This window comes from Pogona vitticeps, chromosome 11 (genome assembly GCF_051106095.1).
Source record: "Pogona vitticeps strain Pit_001003342236 chromosome 11, PviZW2.1, whole genome shotgun sequence".
NCBI lineage: Eukaryota > Metazoa > Chordata > Lepidosauria > Squamata > Agamidae > Pogona > Pogona vitticeps.
In genome coordinates, this window is record NC_135793.1 from 79,074 (window position 1) to 100,691 (window position 21,618).

At 53.4% G+C, this 21,618-nt stretch overlaps 2 protein-coding genes and 1 long non-coding RNA gene across 7 annotated transcripts in view; 1 reads left to right on the forward strand and 2 right to left on the reverse strand.

Moving 5' to 3' along the window:
• Positions 1-124: 124 nt before the first annotated feature.
• Positions 125-5,408, reverse strand: IGBP1 (immunoglobulin binding protein 1). 2 transcript variants are annotated; one of them, XM_072981148.2, is made up of 6 exons: positions 5,180-5,408; positions 4,396-4,701; positions 3,179-3,374; positions 2,634-2,713; positions 2,318-2,442; positions 125-2,019 (listed from the first exon to the last, which is right to left on the reverse strand). In XM_072981148.2, exons 1-6 carry the CDS (start codon positions 5,371-5,373, stop codon positions 1,862-1,864), a joined length of 1,059 nt encoding a protein of 352 aa, XP_072837249.2. In that variant the 5' UTR covers positions 5,374-5,408; the 3' UTR covers positions 125-1,861. The 2 variants fall into 2 exon arrangements, with proteins under 2 accessions (XP_072837249.2, XP_020640017.3); XM_020784358.3 differs by having other exon boundaries at positions 2,330-2,442; positions 5,180-5,406.
• Positions 5,409-6,496: 1,088 nt separating this feature from the next.
• The window catches only part of EDA (ectodysplasin A), a 41,293-nt gene continuing 26,171 nt past the window's right edge, over positions 6,497-21,618 (reverse strand). Inside the window, exons 3-8 of one of the 4 annotated variants that reach the window (XM_072981147.2) lie at positions 16,309-16,335; positions 14,355-14,534; positions 13,458-13,492; positions 12,302-12,353; positions 10,650-10,765; positions 6,497-9,417 (exon numbers count right to left, since the gene is read on the reverse strand). In XM_072981147.2, coding sequence (XP_072837248.2) covers positions 9,166-9,417; positions 10,650-10,765; positions 12,302-12,353; positions 13,458-13,492; positions 14,355-14,534; positions 16,309-16,335 — 662 coding nt within the window. In that variant the 3' untranslated portion in view covers positions 6,497-9,165. Of the gene's footprint in view, positions 9,418-10,643; positions 10,775-12,301; positions 12,354-13,457; positions 13,493-14,354; positions 14,535-16,308; positions 16,336-21,618 lie in introns of all 4 variants that reach the window. The other 3 variants (XM_072981146.2, XM_072981145.2, XM_072981144.2) reach the window with 3 other exon arrangements.
• Positions 9,417-13,051, forward strand: LOC140702263 (uncharacterized). The gene is made up of 2 exons (XR_012081373.2): positions 9,417-9,918; positions 12,278-13,051. It is a non-coding gene; the product is annotated as an uncharacterized LOC140702263 (long non-coding RNA).

Sequence of the window (21,618 nt, forward strand, 5' to 3'; positions counted from 1 at the left end):
CAGGGTTATGGCTTTGGCCTTGCACCCTCTCAGCACATCCAGGACAGTATCTTTGTTTGGTGTTCTTTCTCTTGCACATACAGCTACACTTTTAATACAAATATATATTTTTTAAAAAACAGTATTCATTTGAATGGCCTTTATTTTTGTTCCTTCACATTCAAACTGTTTTTTCCCCTTCCCTTTTGACCTGCCCACAGATCCTTCCAGTGTCCTCCTCAGGGCCACCGAGACCACATCCTCCCAGGTGACTTGGGAGAGGGGAAGGGCGGCCATGTGGATAAAGGAAGTTCCCTCCAAAAGAAGAATGGCTACTGGAGCAACCAAGCAGCTTCACCGCGGCTCAGTTGTCCTCCTGGAATCTTCCTGGAAGGAGAGGCAGCTGGATTTCAGAAGGTGGTGCTGGGGATTTCTGCTGCACCCTGTCATCACAGGCCTGGTGTGTTTTTTTGGGGGGGGGGAGAGGCTGAGTACTGTAGCTCCCCTTTCCCTCCCCATGCTTTTCAACAGGTACCCCAAACCATGTTCTTCTAGAGCTTTGGACAAACCTGTGTTTCTACCACATAAACCCAGGGAAGAGCCAGAAATTCTGAACTGTGCCTGGAGGGTTTTCGGATGGCTAATAAACAGAGGCTTAAGTGCTGGCGAGACAGAGCTCCCTGTGGATGGGGAAACTGGCTGTTCTGGACAGAGATCTTGCACGGGGCTAGAGACGGGGGCCTCCATTCCCTCTGAAAACTCCACAGGGTTTGCTATGCTTTTTAACCAGCTCCAGCTGCCTGGGGAAACAGATCTTGCTCCAGTAACCTGGGCTGTGGTTCCTTCTAACCTGGATTGCAGCAATTTGCTGTGCATGGGGCAGCCTTTGAGGCAACCAGGAGCAGAAATTGACTCCCCACCTCAACCCCAAAACCATCCTCAGTGAAAAAGAATGGGAGAGCTGGAAAAAAGGCATTTTTCCCACTTGTAGTGCAGGACTAGTAAAAGAAACCATGTTTTTATATCACATCTTAAAAGTGGATGAGGCCTTTCTCTGGGCAGGCCGACTCCTTGCAGCGGTCAGTCACACTTCTGTGCTTGAGTCACCAAATTATTAAAAGCTTTTCTGATTTACAAATTAAGGACCTTAAGGTTTTCCCCTGAATGAGTCGGCCAAGGCATTCTGTTTTACTTTTTAAATAAAGAGGTAACAGCTGAAATCCTTTTTGTGGAACTGGGCCTGCACAGGGCTTATGATGTCATCAGCCAGGGCTGTTTTTCATACGTTAAAGACTTCCAACTCTATCCCTACCCCTGAACAGTTCCTGGGACCCATTTCATCCTGGGAACTTTGGGGGCAGGAGTAGAGAAAGAGTCTTTAATTTCCCAAAATCACTACCAGTGGTAAAATCGTGTAGTGAGAAAGGTCTTTCCATCCCATAGCTTCCCCCGCCCCTATGCCAAGGGCTTCTCAGAACAAAATAGAACCCTAAGGAAGACTCTGATGGTGTGGGAGGAATAGAAGCCTTTCACTTACACAAAAGGACCACAGCTGGTGACATCATCAACCTTATGCAGCAGACGATCCACGAGCAGGATTTGGGCCACTGACAGAGGCCTGAGGGAAATCCACTTGGCTTATCAAGCATGGTTTTAGGAAATGAGAAATTCAACCCTCCCATAAGGCCTCCACATGATGACGTTTTGGCTGCCTCTGCTTCCTGGCACACATACAAGGTCAGCCTGATATCGAACCTCACCCCACCCTGACAAACCTCATCCTGCCCACCCTTCAGGAGAGGGAATCCACAGGAGGTGCGGTGTGTATTGACGCTCCAGGTGGTCAGCCAATGGGGCCCATGGTTCTGCTTAGGCTTGCACCTCAGCCCATGTTCTTCCGGTTGCCATAACCTCTTGGGTGGGTGTCCTTCCACTCGTCCCATTCCCGTGCTTTCTGCACTGCTTCATCCCTCTCTTCCTCCTCTTCCTCCTCCATGTTCTTCTTCTCTTCCTGGTCCTTCTGATGCTCTTCTACACCCCCTAGAAACAAAAAGCCATAGCCACACTGAGACTCTCAGCCGGCTGCCCTGAACCACACAATTCCCACCAACCCAGAACACAAGACTGCCAGCTTACTCTGAGGCTGGCCACCCATTTCCTGCAACATTTATATTATGAAGAGTTGGGTGTGTGCTGTGTGACGCTGAAGATGGCCTGTGTGTGCTGAGAGAGTGAGAGTCCAGCAGAACAAGATTCCCAGATCAGGCCTGCTTTGCCTGGCCCTGAGATCTGCACACCTGTAGGCCCAGCAGCAGGCCATTCCCCACCCACCTCCTACCTGTGCACCTACCAGAACCTTTTGAAGAGATGCCTTGGTCTGGTAAAGCCCCATGCTTCCGGTGCTGCTCATACCAATCATCCACTGTCATCGTTGCCAGGCTTGGGTACCCAGCACCAAACACCCTAAGATTTAAAAAAAGAAAGAAAGAAAAAGGCCGGATAGCACTTCAAGGTGGCCCAAATACTGCCTTGGGTAGAAGGGGGACTTCCAGAGAACCTGAGGCAAGGAAGGGAGCAGCCCCCAAGGCTTCCCCAGACTGACAGTTCTGTTGTTCCTTCCTTCCTCCTCCCCTCCCCACAAAATAGTGATATACTTGGCCTGTGCAGCATCCCGGGTAAGGATGAAGGGTTTCATTGGAGGCCGTGGAGGCTGGCAAGGCTGCCTGGCTGAACCCTAGAGAAGAGGGGAGTGGGACAAAATAAGCAAAGCATTTCTCAGTACCTGTTCAAAGGCTCCCACACACAAGCACTGCAGGAAATGCCTTGTGCAAGGCAGTGGGGAGAGGCAGTGGAGACAGAAAGCTCAGTCACTGGGGGGTTCCTGCCTCAAATAAGGAGAGCTGAGCTGGATCAAAGCAAGAGTGCCTCCTGAGCACAGCCCGAGTAGAAATGTGCCCTCTTCCCGGCTGCCCTCATGATGAGGAGCCACTAGTGTCTTCGGCCTCTTATGTGAATCGAAACATCAGCCACAAAGCAAACACGGGTCGTGGGGGAGGTCTAGCCAGTTCCTTCTTATGCAACTGGTTCAACCTGCACTCTGAACGGGTAGCCCAGGAAAAGCTGTTTATCAGATTGTCCCCATCTCTCACCCACCCCCTGGCATACAGCTGCCCTCAGAGCATCATGGGCAGGCTCTCACCTGCTTCAAAGCGTCCCGTCGACTGAGGATGGCTCTCTCCTGATCAATGCTCTCAATCTCCTCCAGGCTCGTGCTGACCCACTTCTTTATCTGCAACAAATAGAACTCCCGAATCTGCTCCTCGGCTGCCTGGCCACTGTCGATGAAGGCTTTTAAAGAAGCCAGTTGGTTCTCTAGCTCCTTCTTCTGCTTGTACCTCAATTTCATAAGAGAGAGAAAAAAATGCCTTCAACAGACTTCAGCTGCAGGTTGACAAACGGCAATACTTCTACAGTACCCTGGACAGGATTCATTCTTAGGTTGGAAATGCTGCTGCCACGACAGACTAAGGTTGCTGAAGCAAGGACTGTCCATTAAAAAGATGCCCTCCCTCCTCTCCCTGAGCATCTAGAACATATCACACATTTTTATTTATTAGGCTCATTTTCTACTTCCCACCTCCATCTAAACATCACTAGCAATAAAATAAATTAACACAGATAAAGCTGCAATAACAAAAAATAATAAATACACTATGTGTTAAAAGCCAGTTAAGAACAAATTAAAAAAAAAACTGGGAGGAAAAGATAGCCCTGTATGGATTAAAAGCTCCCTTGACTACCACACACCCTAACTGTCAAATGTCCACCTGAGAGCAAAAAAGTCTCTGCCCTGGGGTATCAAGAGGCAGGAGGGAGCAACTCAGCTTCCACAGCCAGGAAGCAGCTACCAGGAAGATCCCTTCTCATGCCCTCATCAATGTTTCTTTCAGGGTGGTGGAGCAGAGATAAACAGAGACCACTGCATTTATGAGACCTTCCCCTGACAAACTCAAAGCCCTAGCAGTCCCTCAGATACTCTGGGTCTGCATCACACTAGTAGCATGTGTGGCAACAGCTAGATTGGTCATCTCAGGGAACAAGCACAAAGAGAATCTAAATGCTTAAAAGAGATCCCTCTGCTTATGAGACACTAACTGAGGGGCATACCTACTCAACATCACTAGTGGTGGATGAATAATGGCAACAGGCTGTCCAGCCATGTGAGAAATCCCACAGATCTCAAATGCCAATGGAGATCATGATGTGATGCCTTCAAAAAAATTCAAGCCACTGGTACTAACACAGCAAGTGGGAGGCCCTGCAGGATGACGACACCCTCTCTTGGCCACCTGCATTGACCAAATGGACACCATCCCAAGGCAGGAAGAGCAGAACAAGCACTGCCTGCCTGCTCACCTTTCGATCTTGGCCTTCCTATTCGAGGCCATTGTGAGGAGAGCAGTCTGGTCAGAGGCTGGCGCCGGGCTGCTCCAGGAAGTCCCAGCAGATTCGCTGTCCTCAGGTTCCCGCGGAAGCTCAAATGGCACGACCTCGTAGTCCTTGCACACTCTCAAGAAGTCCATGAAACAAGCCCGGGCCCGCTCCACGTGCTCCAGGCGCTTGTTCGGATTGACCTGCTTCAGGATGAGGGCGGCCAGCAGAGCAGGCACCAGCATGAACCTCAGGTCGACTGACGGGATCTCCTCCAGCTCTTCATTCCGGCTGCAAGGAACCAGAGGCAAGGAAGGGTCCCGTTGGGTGGGAAGCAGGCGCTGGAAGGACCCACCACGCCTTTCGGAGTCACCAGGCCCCGTGGGGCTTCTCCTTCCCTGGACCTGAGGTGGGAGACCGGGGGTGGTGGTGGTGGTGGTGGAGTTTCGGGCCTTTGGGGCGCCCTCTTGGGACCCTGGGCTAAGAAGGGGGGGGCAGGACGGGGAGGCGGCTCCTTTCCCCCCCCCGAGGGATAGAGGCCCGAGGGGGGCTTCCTCCTCTGCAGCTAGTCAGGGGCTCTCTGGGCATGGGCAGAGTGCCCTCCGCCGGCGCCGGGGATGCCTCTCCCACTGGAGGGGGCTCTGGAGGCAGCTAAGGGGGGAGGCAACAGGGCGAGGGGCGGTGCGCCCCTCCCCCGGCGGCCAGAGGACGCGGCTCGGCCTCGAGGAGGCCGGCACTCTACACATGCTCTACGGCCCCAAAGCCCAACCTGAAGAGCTGGAGCTCGGTGACCGCGCGGGCGGCCCGCTCCAGGAGGGCGATCCCGCGCTGGACCTTGCGCTGGACGGCGGGCGCCCCCGAGGAAGGCTCGGCCCCGCTCTCCACCTCCTCCAGCAGCCGCCATCCGGTCTCCAGCAGCTCCGACAAACGCTCCGGCTCCTCCGTCGCCGCGCTGGCCGCCATCTTGGGAAGGATCGACGCGCCGGAAGTGACGCGCAGGAAGTAGAGCCTGGGGGAGGGGCGGGTCGGGTGCTTCGAGAGCGGCGCAGGCGCTCTCCCGCCTGTTGTTCTCCCTCCTTCCCGTCCAGCCCCCGCCGGCGCCCTCCGAGCGCTTCACATTCTCCGGCACGCCCCCTCGAGGTGCTTCGGGGCGTGGCTTGGCGGAGGAGGCGGAGTCTCTCTCTCTCTCTCTCTCTCTCGCGCGCGCGCGCGAGCCTGCCTGGCAGGGTGGCTGTGCGCGAGGAGGAGGTCCGCTGGGGTCAGATGGCCTCGGTTTAGGAGGCGCTGTCCGGCCTGAAGCGATGTCCGTATCCGTGGGGAGTCCCGTTTCTGTGCAGCGCTTAGGACAGGGCGCGTCCAAACGGGCGCTCTCTCGGGGGTCCCCGTGGGTCAGCCAGAAACGGACTCCCCGTGGCCGGAGGGAAGCCGGGGAGGGACGCAGGAGGAGGAGGAGGAGGAGGCCGTGCCGGCTTGCCCTGCCCTGCCCTGCTGGGGTGCTTCCCGGGGGAGCGGGTGGCCACGGCTGGGGGGGGGCGGCGGTCCTCCTCTGCGCAGGGGGAACCCACTTCCTCCCTCTCCGAAGCGGGACTGGCCGGCCTGCCCAAGACCTCCAGGACGGGAAGGGGCTGAGAGGAGGACCGAGGCTTGGCGGCTCGTCGCGACACCCGGACTCTCTCCTTGTCCGGTTTTCCCTGCAGCTCACGGGGGGGGGCACGTATCGGGCAGAGGCAGAGACCGGATGCCTCGCATACCTTCATCTTCCTCCTGACCGACGGGGACGCGGCTGATTTGGGGCAGTTGTGGCAGCTGGACCTGAGTGCAAACCCACTTCAGAGAGAGAGAGAGAGAGAGAGCCCTGAAGCCCCTCCACCACCTCCACACCCCCATCCTGGCCACAAATCGCCTCTTTTGGGACCACGTGGGCAACGGAAAGAGGCATGCGAGTCGCTGCAGACTCTGGTGGTCCTTGATACCAGGCTCTGTTCCTTTCTAAATCCAGATTCACATCCAGAACCACAAACGCCTCCCCGTCCATCCCCACAGGCTGTGTGGATACCTCCCAAAAGTAAAATGGGAGTAAATGAAGTCACATCAGAAACATTTTATTTTCAAAGAAAATACTGACAACTTACGGAAAATTACATCCCAGTCTATATACATTATATATATCTATATATATCTTTATATATTTTTTATATACAGGTCACACAAGGTGAGCTTTGGTGTTGGCCAGCTGAGCAGCATACCACCCCAAGACACCTCTCCCTGTGCCAGCAAGACGGCCTCTCTCGGTCCCAGGTGTGTAGCACTCCTGCTGCTCAGAGCTGGAGCAACCCTGAGAGGGATGGAGGGATGGATCACCAGCCCTCCCCTCTCCCCACAAGCAGCCCCCTCCTCAGGACGCTACTTGTTCCAAATCACCAGGGATCCAACAGCCAAGAGGTGAACGAAGAACAGAGAGAACTCTGCAGGGCTGGGCCCGCTGCCAAAGCCCCCTTCCCTCCCACACCCACAGGCCCGTGCGATCGGGAGGTGGCCTTGGGGTGCTCAGCTTGGCACCCAGCAGAAAGGTGAGAGGCTTGCCCTTTGGGCTGGGAGACTGAGAGGAGGCATGCAAGGGCCAGGGGTATTTCACCAAGCCCCTGCTGAGGCAGGTGTGCTGGCAGGAGGGGTGCACTGGAGAGGTGGCTGTCCTCCTCCACCTGTGGTGTGCCTGAAGTCCAAGATGTGGGCTGTCCTTCTGCTACATTCCTGTCAGTTTCCAAGAGATAAGAAGAGGCTGTGAAAGCCTCTCTGACAGAGTTCCTGCTGGCAGGACTATCCGCCTGCACCTGCATTGCCAGGGATCTCAGGGCTGCCTCCCCGCCCCCACTACATGCTTTTCTTTCTTTCTTTCTTTCTTTCTTTCTTTCTTTCTTTCTTTCTTTCTTTCTTTCTTTCTTTCTTTCTTTCTTTCTTTCTTTCTTTCTTTCTTTCTTTCTTTCTTTCTTTCTTTCTTTCTTTTCTTTTCTTTTCTTTCTTTCTTTGCTTTAGAAATGCAGAAAGAGCTCTTCCATCAGCTGACAGAGGCTCCTGTGACCTGGCAAGGGTGGAGAGGAGCAGCCCTGTCATCAGAATAGAGACCACTGAGAACAGAGAGATGCCCAGCCTGCTGCTGATTGTGCCTCCCGGGACCCACAGCTGTGAGGAGCCCACGAGGGCAGGTGGTGCCTGTGCCCCCTCCCAGCCAAAGACTTGACAGCCACAAAAGGCGACACCTCGCACAGCATAAGGGCAAGGTGGGTGGGCGGATCGTTCAAGGAGGGAACCAACCAAAGGCTCCCACCAACTGCCTGTCGGAAGGTTTCTGCTTGGCCTCCTCAGAGGCGCATCGTAACAGGGAGGGCGCTGGGGTCCATCACAGAGGTCAGGTGAATGGCTCTTAGCCGCACGCTGCTTCACAGCTCCAGGGGCACGAAGACCCTGGCCACTGGGGCATTCCACAGCCACAGAAGCAAGCTTTCCCTGCAAGGGGATGAAATTGTCCTTCTCTTGTTCTCTAGCCCATGAAAATGGGCCTGCAAAGTCTGGATGTTCGCTAGAACGCAGCTGCCCACCCCTCTCCCAGGAGCAGTCTACCTGTGGAAAGGACCAGCCTCAAATGAGAGGTGCAAGCTGTGCTCCCACCGATTGGGTTGACTGAGACTCAGCCCAGAACAGGAGCAGCAAGGAAGCAGCTGCTGGAAGCCCCTCCAGCAGCCCCCAGACACCTTCTCCCTTCTCTGTTCTTGCTGCTACAGTCATCTAAGTCCAGGAGGCAGGTGGCAAAATGGGGCTGGGGACACGACACCCAGGGCAGATTTTCCTCTCTCCATGTGAAGCCAGAAAGACCCCAAGCGAGCCATGGAGCCAGGGAGGAAGCCTGTCACCACCAGACCTTTGCCTTGGGGTGGAGGTGTTTGAACTGGGCAGAGTGGCCTTGCTGAAGGCACTTCAGGAGGCCCTGGGAACAGCAGCCCCCCCCGGTCTATGTTGTCCCTGTTGAAACGAGAACTCCTTGGCTACAAGACGGCTTCACCCCCATCCCTCCCTGGAGGGAGGATCTCAGGGAAGCCCTGGAATATCTGGCATGGAGCCACAACACAGGGAGGGGGACTTTGGGGCTGCCCTGCCTGGCACCTTTGTAACACAAGCTCTGGGAAGGGTTGGCTTCCCAGAGAAGCCTTCATTTTGTTCTCAGGGGTCTTGTTCTCCTGATGTTCCTGTCGCTGCCCAGAATCCCTGGCCAAGACCACGTCGGTCTTCTCCCCTGGCGTCAGGACCCCCAGCTCCTTTGAAAGGGCTCCTTGGGCTTTGGGGGCGGGGAAGCCCAGGCCACCCCAAACAGGTCATGCTCCCATGGGCGTGCTTGGGGCGGGTGGGTGGGCAGAGCAGCCCTCCAGAGGACCCCTTCCTCTGGCCCCTCTGCACCACAGCTGTTCTTCCTAGTGCAACTCTGAAGTCGGAAACCACCCCCTCCCCACAAGTCTGGAGTGGGTGTCGGGGTGGGCCTGCCCTCCTCCCTCGGTTTGGCACGTCATCATCCAACTTTCAATGTTCCCGCCACGCAAGCCACAGGAAGTGGCCCTCTTTTCAGGTGTGGTGGCATCCACAGCGAAGTCTCTCTGATCCTTTCACCTCTCTTGAGTCCTCAGCAGTGATTTTGCCCCCGGCCACTCTGCTGGATGGCAGGACGGCGGGGTCCTGGGTGCCTCTCCCGCCAGGCGCTCTGTGGTTTTAAGACACAGGTGCATCTCCTAGCCGAATGGCTCCGAAGAAGGTGGTGTGCTTGCTCATGTTAATGGAGATGTCAGCGTGGACCATTTTCACCGCGATTTTCTGCCGCGCTCGGAGGAGACAAACCCCAGCCGTGTAGCAGGTGTTGAAGTTGGTCTTGCCCGTCTCAATGCTTCGCGTGCATTGCAGGAAGGGCTTCTCGTCCACCACCACCTCGTAGCTGGCAAAGTCTGTGAAGTTTATGTAATAGACCTGGAGGGTAGCAGACATGAAAAGAAGGGCTTCGCTGAAGCAAATGCACAACTGCAGACTCTCCACACAAACTGTAAGAATGACATGCCTGCCTCACATATGGGAGGCGTCCTGCTGACTGCCTCCTAAGGCCTGTGCTGGCTCCAGGCACCAGATTCTCTTGCCAAAGCCGTTCCTCTACTCAGTGGCACTCAAAGGGTGCATCTGTGAACTTTTGAATTGATTAGATGCAATTTTGCAAAAATAATTCATTGGACTTTCTTCTCTCCAAAACCCCTCTCTGCTTGCTTTCACCTTTCAGCAGCCACACGAGGCCGCATCTGTCTTCAGCTTCACTGCCTGACACCCTGTAGCCTTGCCAAGCCCATCTGGGAATGGACTGGAAGACAGGGGAACTGTGTGCTCAGCTTTGCTCCAGTGGGGGCAATGGCATGGTCAGCACAGGGACCTATTTGACCGCTGACCACCATGACATTTCTTGGTCTCCTTGGCCTGTTTCTGGTAAGAATGATGCTGGCTGCAATAACGTGTATTCTGCAGAGAACACTGCACCCATTTAAAAACCACTGCAGAAATGCCATCAGCAGGGCAGGCAAAAGGTGGCTGTTCTGAAACAGGACACCTGACTTTACACCCTCACATTCATACACAGAGGCCACTTGCTGGAAGAAAAGCCAGCCAGTGGGACCTGGGGGACCCTTAGCTCAGTGCTTTCTGGGCCAGGGATGGGCAGTAGGTGCCCCTCCAGATGCTGTGGGGCTGCGCTGCCTGGGGCCAGGGGGCGTCACTGGTGGGCCACATCAGAGGGTCAGGCCTTGCCCACGCTGGGCCTATGGGATTGGGCCACAGCTTTCCGGAGCACCTCCAGCCTAATCTGGACATGACTAAGGACTCTGAATCACCATTACTCCCTGATCAGCCCATGGTCCCTTCAGCTTCCCCTGACAGACGGACGGATGGACGGACGGACAGACAGACAGACAGACAGACAGGAAGCCAAGGCTCTCCGGGACCTGACATGCAGCAGCCAGTGCCATGGTCTGCATGAGTGGCATCCATTGGCCACCCAGTTTTGCACCCTAAATACAAACTGCACCCAACAAGGATCCATGTGGTTCCTGCCTTCACGGCCTCCAACTGCCCCCCCCGGCCCCCTTATGCTCTTCTCACATCCACATCTGTAGCTGGGACATAGGAAATGGAGTTAGGCCGAAGACCGTACTCACTTCTACCTGACTATAGACGAAGTAGGTGCCGTCCACCAGTACCTCCAGTTCTCCGCTGCGGGTGTGCAGTTTGAACACTCTGGGGTTCATGGTGATGCGAGACCAGTCATTCAGCACTCCACCTGAAAGATCTCAGTATGAGAAAACGGCAGTCACTCAGGACTCATCGAGATGGAAGGCACAAAAGCAGCACAAACACAGGCACTCCCCAGATTTCCTTCCCTAGCAGGCTAGGCTGCTGGGCTGAAACCTGCTGAAGCCGAGCTAAAGACCCTTTGGTCAAACCTTTCTTGCATAGGGATTCCCGGCTGAGATCCGGTGTGGGGGGGAGGCACGCAGAGTGCTAAAATGACCTTTTGAGGAACCCTCAGCTTAGGACGACATTGCACACTGAAGGGAGCCCCACCTCCCGCTTGTCCTCCGTCCCACAGAGCTAATCAGCTGAGAGTGGCCACATGTCAGGTCAGGTAAATCTCTGGCTGAGAGAAGTACCGAATGTCTGTAGAAGAAGCTATTTTTCTTCTGCAGGGGTGAGGGTGGAGAAACAGTCCAAAGGGGAAGAGAAAGGGGGGTTGCGAACACCAAGCCCTCCACTTGGGCTGCCGGTCCCTTTGCTTCCCTCCCTGTCATTGGTTTTTGCTAAGCGGGAGAGGCTGAGTCTCTGGCGCTGGTCCTCCTCTCGCTTCTACCATCCCCACAGGTTTGGTGGCTTTTCTGTAGCAAACATTTCAATGCCAAAGAAACTGGGGGCGATAAAGATTCATTCAATTATCTGTCTTGTGTGTGTGTGTGTGTGTGTGTGCGCGCGCGCAGCATGTGTGGGTGCATATGGGCAGTTCGGCAACCTTTCTCAAGGGCTGGGTGCTTTCTCTCCTCCTGGCACACCAGCTGTGGACTAACAACTTTGATTGCAACCAGAAATGGTGTGATCTCTCCAATGAGGAAGCCCCCGTCCCCCATTTCTTGGCCAATACTTCAGAGAAGGAACCCAGACTCAGAGGCACAATCACTTCCACACTTTAAAGCTCATTCTGGTGGCAGAAGCAAAGCGCAAAGGGACCCCTTTGCTAGGAGGAGGGGCAGTTTAGAAGAAGCAGGCGGACTTGAGACCCAGGGGCGCGTCAGGTGAAATCTCACGACATGGAAGGCTAAGCAGCTCAAAGCACGAGGGATGGGGTGAGGGGCAGGCTGCTGAAACCTCGCACAGACGGAGCATTTTGACTGTGCTTTCCCTCTAACAAGCTGCCAGGTCTTGAAGGCAACCCTTGAAAGAGGCTCAAAGGCTGTTTTCTAGTAGAAAAGTACCAAGCAAGAGGGTTCGCTCCCCTTTCTCCAACAAGAGCTGCTCCCAACTCCCAGCTCCCCAGGCTAGTTCCTCCCTCTTTTGCCCCCCTAGATGGCCTTCCTGTGTCAGACCAATGGAAAGGCAGAAGGCCAACGGAGAGGGCAGTGAAGGTGAAAGGCAGCCGGGCTGGTTGAGACGGGAGCCAATGTTTAAGTGGCCACAGGGAGAGAAGAGAGCACACACCAAAGGAAAACAGAAGCTGACTCTCTAGCTGCTCTATACCATTATAACCTCCTGGAGTTCTGTTCTAATATTAAAAACTACACACTCTCGCTCTGTTTTTTTCCAGGGACCACTTGCTTAGGATTCTTACCATTCTTGACTTGAATTGCTGATCCTTGGCCTTGAAGATGAACAACTGCAGGCTGAAAATCAAAACACGACAGATTTGAGATAAAAACTTTGTACATCTCAGAAAGGTGCCATTTCCAACACTGACAGCATTGCTGAAACACGTTATGGGAACGTGGCTGCCTACGCCCAATGGGACTCAGTTCACATGTGATTCCACTGCATGCATTTTCCACTATCTGTCTGGAGATGCAAGCATCAAGAAGACACCGATCGTCTTGTTCCAGGGGGTCAGAAGTGGCTGCCAAAGAGGTCAGGATCCTCTTGCATATTTTTGTTGGTGTGAACACTAGCACGTGAGCACCTCCCAAATCTTGGAAGATATAATTGTATGCCACACCATGTATATGTTTCTATGGGAAGGACTGGAATGTGATATTTTCATAGTGAACCATAAGTGGCAATTAGCAGGTGGTCGGATAAGGATAAATATGCAATAGGATATAGTTTTGCTAGAGAGGTGTTAGTTGATAGATGGTTGTCTGATAGGGTCAAATATGTGATAGTGTTAGCATGGGGTTGATAGGTTTAGCTGTTAAATAAGTCAATTGTCTATTAATTAGAGTAACTATGCCTGTCAAGTTTAAGGAATATATACTAGGATGATAGAGTCAAGTACCAGTTTAAAATATACCAAATGTCAAAGCACTGTGCATTTATTCTATTCTACATGTGTTTTAAGCAGTAAAGGTTCCTGAATGTTTTTAACAAAGACAAAGTAACCATTTTATTTACTTTCAACTATTTTCTCTCTCTCTGTCTCTCTCACACACATGGGAGAATACAATTTTTACTCGGCGTGTGTGTTTTTATCATAACATTTGAAACAGCTATGTGCAAACTCTGTCAGTTACATTTAATATTTTTAAAAACCAGATCAACACAGAATTGGTCAAAAAGCATCTCAACACATCATCTGAAGGAAATTAATGTGATTATCAGAGAAGGACAATTTAAAGCTGGTTCCCTTGTAATGCAAGTGGAAGCCAACGTGTCGCCAAGAAAGAATCTTTCGTCTCATTAAAAGACATATTTGCAAAATGCCACCCTTTCTCATTAAAACAGAGGCCCCAATCTGGTCGTTTCAAGGGTGGAATGACACTGACTCATTCACTGACCTGTGCATCTCGAGGTCCTGCTTTATCTGTGGTACCTGCAAAATGGATTATTTTATAATAATAAACTAGCAATTAACATGGTCATGCACAGCCTATGGCACCAAGTTTTTACAGAAGGCACCCTCACAGCATCAGGATTTCAGTTCCAGGGAAAAAACATATTATGGGATACTGACATGGGGGAAGTGCTGTGCCACCCCCTGTCCTGCATCATGTTTCCATAAAGGGCATCACCTGTCAACAAATTTCATGCAAGCTGCTTTCCTTAGAAAGAAACCAAGTCCAGCTTCCATCTGGAAGGGGCAACTTGGATAAAGCTGCCCACCCTCATAGTAGGCAAAAGGTGGCCAATCTGCAATTTGGGGGGGTGTCTTGTCCAGATGTGCAATCAGCCTGCCCAGAACCTTCTTTTAGCAAAGAATTACTTCTTCAAATTGGGAGAGGGGAGGCGTTGTTAGCCTAGAGGGAGAAAATGGAGGAGATGGTGGAGGCACTTCATTTTTGCAGAACACAGAGCCAGAGAGCTGTGAAAGGTCTCTTTCTTTTGACTCCTTCCAGCCTCTTGCTTTAAAAGTTTACGTCAAGATCACAGTCTGTTATGTGCGCTTTGGTGCCAGTTTTGCTCCTGCTGTCTCATAAACCGTGTCTGTGTCTCTCATCAAACCAAGGACTGGACACTGATCCTAAATGGGGTTGTGGAGGTGTGGGGTTGCTATCTGCCCCATTATCAAAATGCAGTTTGAAGGGCATTTGAGGAACCCAGAATGGGTTGTGAGCAGCAAAGAAAAACAAGGAATGCCGATGCTGCAGGCCAAGCAAGGGGTTTTGACCTGGGCAGGTTGAAACCACAGGTTGGGGAGGCATCCTTGTAACCCTCTGCACGTCCCAGACACTTACCGGTAGGGCCCTGCAGCCCAGGGGGTCCCTGAGCGCCAGGAGGGCCCGGGGGGCCCGGGGGCCCCATCACTGTGGTGCCTGGAATTCCAGGGATCCCTGGAATTCCAGGGGGTCCTTGGGGCCCTGGGGGGCCAGGGGGTCCTTGCGGGCCGGGAGGTCCAGGTGGGCCGGCTCTTTTACCTGTGGAAAGAAGGGCAGCGGTCACTTCTGTCCCTCGGGGGGTGGGGGGGCAAAGGGAGGGAGGGAGGGATGGGGCCGAGGCCACCCCTTGGACACACTCAGGCGAGTGGGCCAGGGAACTGGCAGGGGCCACTGGGCTGCCGTTCACTTGGAAAGACGCTGTGTAAAGACCACCTGCCTTGCGGGCATGACGGCTGCCCACCCATGTCCTGCTCCACTCAGCCAAGAGTCTCCTTCCCGGGAAGGGATGGCATCGTCCCACCCCAGCGCATCCCTTGTGGCTCCCTTGACCCGAGGCGGCTATGGCATGAGATGATCCTCCTTGTGGAAAGCAGTAACCAGGAAAGGCTTGCCACCTTCATGGGCTTTTCTGGCACCAAGGGAAATAGCTGTTTATTCTTCCCCATGTCAGGCTACGATGATTGCTGGTGACAGTTACTGCCTTGTTTTACTCTTAATGAGTGGGTTGAAGGGCCTCAGCTTTAGTGGCAGAGAGAGCAGGGCCTGGTGTGCCCACCATCTCCTGTCTGTGGCCTGGCCAAGGCAAAGGGCACCCCAGGAGACCCCGTTCACTTTGGACCCAGCACCCCATTTTGTCACCAAGGGATGTGCACAATCTAACACCATAGCCGAGAAGAAGGGCCTGCTGTTCTTTGAGCTCCCCACCATTTTTCAAGAAGCGGGCAGAAGGGCCACCACTTGGCCGGTGCCCTCCCTGGAGGGAGTGGGTTCCTGAAGAGACCCAGCCCAGGCCCTCCCCTCCACTGGCCTTGGAGGCTGCCGGGGAGCCGTTGACTAGCCGAGGCAGGCAGGCAGGCAGGCGCCTGTGGCCTTAACACCAGCAAAGGTGGCAAGGTCCTTCCACAGGGCCAGGAATGAGGAGCCCCAGAGCCACTGTGAAATGCCCTGGCCTGCTCTTCTCTCTCTCTCTCTCTCTCTCTCTTGGCCAGCCCAGGCTTGGCCAGCCAGTGGCACAAAGCCCCTTGCTATCCGGTGGTGCCCTCGGGCCAGTCAGCACCTCTGGGGCTGCTGGCTGCCTCCTCTGACCAAAAGCAGCACAAGGCGCTCGCAGAAAAATGCCAGTGCTTCCCTCTGGATCGGCACTCACGGCTCCCGCCTTTTAGGTCTGAGCTGGCTAGTTCGCCCCTCGGCTTTCTTCTCCCTCACTCCAGACAGGCTGAAAGCTGTACACCTGAACCATGCCCCAGAATCTGTATCTTTCACCCCAGAGCATTCAGGACTAAATTCCTTGGTACACGCCTGACATCTTCATCCTAGCCTGCGCTTCCTGGAGGATCTCAAGAGGTGCGCCTTGGGCAGGTTTGAAGAGGCAGGTCCCAAATCAAGGGGAAAGACTGACCATCGCTGTTTTGATTAATCCTGCCCCAGAGGCCCATTTGGCTACTAAATCAGCGAACACTTCAGGTGTAACACAATTACATGTAGCCCCGAGAGGTGCTCAGGGAGGCAAGCCATCACTTTGCAGGCCAGACACCTGGTTTTTCCATCCCAATAAGATTCCTGCTTGCCCAACTCAGGGAATGTTCCCCACCTTCCTCCTGCCTATGCCCATCTTTAATTAACCCTGCATGCCCCAGCGGATGTGGCCTCCATCTGGTTTTCTAAGGTGAGAAATACAGCAGAGTTCCCCAGCCACTGGCCACCTTCTCCTGGCATGCAGAAACAGAGAGAGAGAGGGGGGGGGTGTCTGTATTTCTAACAAGAATGACACAAGGAACAAAGAAGTACAGAAAAAATATGGACACAAACTTACCTTTCTTCTTTTTAGCGGAACTCGCGCCTACGAAGAAAGAAGGGAACATATTTCAGACACAGAAATTAAGCCTGATCTGTTCTCAGCACCAACTGAACAGTTGACAGTTTTCATAGATTAGGAATTCAAAACTGCTTAGATTTATTATCCTCAAAGCCTAATAACTGAAGATCAAGGAAACCGGTGCAACTCAGATTATTTGTTTAGAATACATGATCATTGTTTAAAATGAAGAAATTGGCTTAAATACAAAGTATTTTATTTTATTTCATTTTGTTTCTAGGCTGCTTTTCGTCTAGGGATGGGCCCCCAAAACAGTCTACAAAGTAGCCAAAAACTAGCAATGCTTAAAAACACAGTTAAATTACAAAGGCTACAATGTAACAAAGCCCATTCTAATGTATTAAAGTGCAATTGACATAAAAACTCTTTAAAACACCTCACTTAAAATACTAGATATACTGTACTTTACCTTAAGAAATAAAAGGAACCCAGAAAATCACATTACTACGACCCATCCTTTTTCCAGAAACAGACGAAACCCAAACATTCAGTAACTATAAAGGATAAAGAACATTTTTCTTTTCATTGAAGATTTTAATGACTGTCAAAGTTTTTCTCAGCCTCTGAGGGGAAAGGGCATCCGGATCAGTACGGTTTGCTCCAAGGATCGATTTGGGTTTTCTTGCTCCCCTAAATACACAGTGGTGCAGGTGTCACCCGGGGAGCCCCTTTGCCCAGACCATGCAACACACTTTCTAAAAGAAACAACGCTTTGCCACCACTCGCAAGGAGTCTGATTTAGGGCTGCAAATGCCCCTCTCCTCGCCCCCAGGGACCCTGTTTTTCCTTCCATGACACTGACATGCCCTTGAGCCAAGTTGCTTCCAGAGGAGGCCACAAGGGCAAAATGCCTCTTTTTCAACACGTGGTCACCCATCCAATGTGCCAGGGGGTCCATTTGTGCAAGACAGAAATAATGCGAAGGAGAAGGTGCAGGGAGGGGTGGGGCCTTCCAGGCCCACCCTTGAATGGAGAGGAAGTCCGGCAGAGCTGGTCCTACAGCAAGACGGTTTTCTGCAGGGGTGGGTGGGTGTGGGTGGGTGTGTCAAATGTCACATGGTCCCCCCCTCCATGCTGGACTCACCTGTGGCCCCTCTATGCAGCCTCTGCCTTCCCACGGGCACATGAGTGTCAGGTGAGGGACAAGGGAAGGAACCCCAACCCTTCCCCCAGGGCAGCAAACGCACGGGGGGGGGGGGGAGGTTTAATTTGTCCGGAAGCCTTTCTGAAGGACTGGAGATCAGGAAAGCTGTGGGCTCCTCCTGGTGCCGCTGCCTGGGTTCATAGGATCAGAGCTAGGAATGGCCCCCCTCCCCCTGACTGGAACCCTCTCGTTCTTATCCCCCACCCACTCCTGCCAACACCTGTCTGTCCTGTGGTAGGATGGGAAAAAATATCTTTGATTTTGCATAATAGGTCAGACGGCCTGCTTCATGCTAGGTAATTAAAGCCACCTTTCCCAGGAAGGCTGTGTCAGACCCTTCACCAAACGCTCTGCTAAAAGCCAGCCTTCCTGCAAAGGCTTTGCCAAAGGGAAACCAAAGACAGCCCCGGGAGAGACTCAGGAGCCCCCCCTTCGCCTTTCACAGAATGGGAGCCCCCTCTCCCCTCCACCCCTTCCAGTCTGCCAGCTGTTTTTAGGTCTCCAGCTAGATAAAAGGCCAAGGAGCTTCCCCCCCCCCCCCGGGCGATCTCTCCCAGCACCCAAGACATCCTCCCGAAGGGAGAAAGGAATGCCTCCCCTCTCCATGAATCCTGCAGGGCACACAGAAGTCAAATGGCTGTGGGCCTTTCCCCCAAAAGACCTGGTTCAGTGGCTGGACATTCTGTTAAAGCACTCTTATGAATAAGAAGACTGTGCCCTGCAGCCGTTGGGCAAAAACAATGCAGGCCTCTTTGTCCTCGGTTTCTGTTGGACAGGCACTCTGTGTAAACTCTGTCCCTGCAATCTTGACCATTGGCTATTTCTAGGCTCATCTTGGTATAAGTATAGATATGGCTTGATAGCATTCTGAGTTTTGCTTGTCTTGTATTCTTGTGCCTGGAGTAAGGGTGACAAGAATACTCCCACCCACAAACACACCCAAAAGATGTTAAATCTTCTGCTTTTAATCCCCTTCAGCCACCACAGCTAAGTCTAGCTGTTCTGGGAGGAACAGGCGACCACGGCCCACGATGCAAGGACAGCCGGATCCGATTGCCATGGGTCACCTGAGATGGGCTGCTTGTGAAATGCTCATTCGTTTCCTTGGGGGGGGGCACAGTGGCCGGCGCGGCTTCTGAGTGGGAACGGGCCGCACAGCAAATGCCTCCTTCAACAAGCCTTTCAAAGCTCTGCTGACTTTTCATCCATTTTTCGATGCCATCTGAAGGGGCAGCTGCAAACTCCAATACACAAAGCCAGGGAGAAAGGACCTCAGAGGCTAAACCAAAACCCAGGCAGAATCAGAATCAAGACATAAACAAACACATGGAATGAAGAGGCCAGAAACCACAGTTTCTATAAACAGGTAAAACACAGAGCCTGCCCCCAAACCAAGAGTATATAACTGAGAGATTCAAATTGAATGTCTAGGGAAAGAGCCAGGTATTCCTGGCATTGGGACCCTTTGCCCTGGCACTGGTGATCACTCGAGGGGCACCTTTCTCCTGTGTGTGTAAAGTCAAAGGACCCTCCTAACCTGGGAGGGAACTTGCTGGAGAATCCTAACCCTCCCCTTCCTCCCCTTTTCCTCTCTCTTCCCCCCCCCCCCAAATGCCCAAAGGACGCCTGTTTCTGAGTCAGGCCAGGGTGAGAAAGGCAAGGAATTGGGGGGGGGGCTGGGGTTCTCCTCCCTTGTGATACTTAAGTTTCTACACTTTCCTGAAATGCAGAGGGATTTCTGAAATGCCCCAAGGAAGGCAAAGGGGTGGGGAGGCTTTTAGGTGGGTTTTGGGCCACCCGGTTTGGCATTTCCAACAGACAACATCAGAAATGCTCAATGGCAACTCTGCCGGTGGAGCGTGGCTCAGCCATGAGGGCGCTCAAGTGAGTTTGGATCCATGAGAGAGGCTGGAAGAGGACAGAAGGTCCTTCCTGGCACAAAAGGAGGGGTGCAATCTGGTGGCCACCCCCACCCCACCCCTTCAAAGTCACACACATGCATTTCATATGTTTGCATGAGTATGTCTACACCCACACACCCCGCCTCACGCCATCAGAATTATAAACAGAGTGAAAGTACAAATAACTGTGGTGCGGCAAAAACATCTGAAAGGGATGGAAGTCATTACCCCCAAAGGCAGGCAGGCAGGCAGGCAGGCGGGATGAGAACCACATGAGAGGATGTCACCCGTCGGCATCTCTGTTACAAGATGCTCTTCTGTGCCAGGCTCAGCCAACGGAAGCCCTCGGGCTCCCTCCCTGGGAACCGAACTCAAAGCATCTCCCTTGTTGGGCTCTCTCTGCTGCCCTGCTTGCCCGGCCCATGTTAGCAGCCCAGCTAGCTTACACATGCGCGCCCTCTCGGATGGGGGTGGGGTGGGGTGGTGGTGGTACTGCTGCTGCTGTACAAACTCTGGCACCCCGGCCACCTCCCTTCTCAGCCCCTTGATTGTTCAGAAGATGCAGGAGCCCCACGTGGAACCTCTCGGGACCAGGCAAAGCCCACCTGGTTGGAGCCCTCTGGGCACCGGGGGGGGGGGCTGCTGAGTACTGCCTGCCCAACAGGATCTCGGGGTCTGAGACGAGGGAGCAACGGCTGCCCAGAGCAGGCCCACCGAGACCCTCAGGCCCCTCGGGCCCTGCAAGAGGCACCAGGGAACTGCTCCCAGGCTTCTTGGGCAAGTTCAGCAACTTTCCCACATTGGCCAGTCCATAAAACCCTCCGTGGCGACAGAGCGGTTGGGTCTTTAAGGTGGCCTTTGGCAGATTCGGATGTTTCTGGGTTGAAAAGGAGCATTTTGGAAGAAGCATAGTTTTATGTGAAGTCACTGCAGCTCAGGTCTTTTTTGGGAGAAAGGTGGGAATTACATATTTTAACTAACTAGCTAAATAAATCTTTCAAGCACATATCTTTATATCAAGCCAATTCAGAAGCCATAAATCTAAAGAAAGAATCTGTGTCCCATAGATATGGTTCTGTGGTGGCGGTTGTGTAATACAGCACCTGTGGCACAGAAAGTCAGAGACAGGAGCCGAACCTCCTCCTCCTCCTCCAGAGCACAGGGTCTTAGCCTAAAGCGCAGGCAGACCTCGGCTCCTTGGAAAGGTGCCCAGGTTACAGAGGAGAAAGGCAGCTGGTGACGCAAGGCAAACAGAAGGTTGGGCATCTTTTCATTTGCAAAGACAGGAATCGTGTGCACACCTTTGCTAATTGCACTCTTTGTGTGCTACAAAGCTCAAGAGTTACTCTGCAAAATTTCAGCGTTCTAATTGCTCTGAGGCGATCATCCTCAGTCTGTTGGCCTCTGGATGTTTTGGAGGACACAACACCTGACTCCTGGTCGGAGGCTGATGGGAGCTGGAGTCTAAAACAGCTGGAAGGGATATTCCTGTCAGGGAGGCACAGGCATGAGCTCTCCTGGAGAGCCAAAGAGGGACGAGGGAGGTCTTGCCTGGACTCGATCAGCAGGTGTGGCAAGGAGGTGTCCCTCGGCTGGCCTCTCTTTTTGAGAGAGGTCAAACCGCGGCCTTGCCCTGCTTGGCATGGAGCACGAGTGGACACGGATGGACACACATGAACACACACGTACACCCCCACCCATACGCCACCCGATCTCCCTTCCTACCAGAAAGTGCTCCATCGCTGGGCACGAGGATATGGCACACCAGCCAGATGTTTGATGCCCTGTGAGGGGGGCAATGGAGCTATAGGCACCCCAAAGGGACAGGAAGCATTGGCCTTCCCCCCCCCCCGAGGAGCCATAGAGGCCAGGAGTTGACCGCCCAGGCATTTGCGTTCAGCTTCCACAGGAGCTCCTTCCCACGGAAAACTCTTGCGGTTGGCAGTACAGCCTGCCACCACGTTGGTCCCCACCCGCCAACTGGTCTGCTGCCAGCCTCCCTCTGGTCTGACTGGTCCACTGGAGACCTTTCTATAGCCAGCGGGCTCCTCCCCCTCCCCCTCCCCCTCCTCCAGTCGGGGACATGGTGGTCCCTCTTCTAACCCCTGCTCCCACCTATTCAGAGCAGGCACAAACCCCACAGTTCAGGCTAAAAAAGCTCCTGTTAGACAATCGACAGACCTCGCTGAAAAGGGAGCCAAC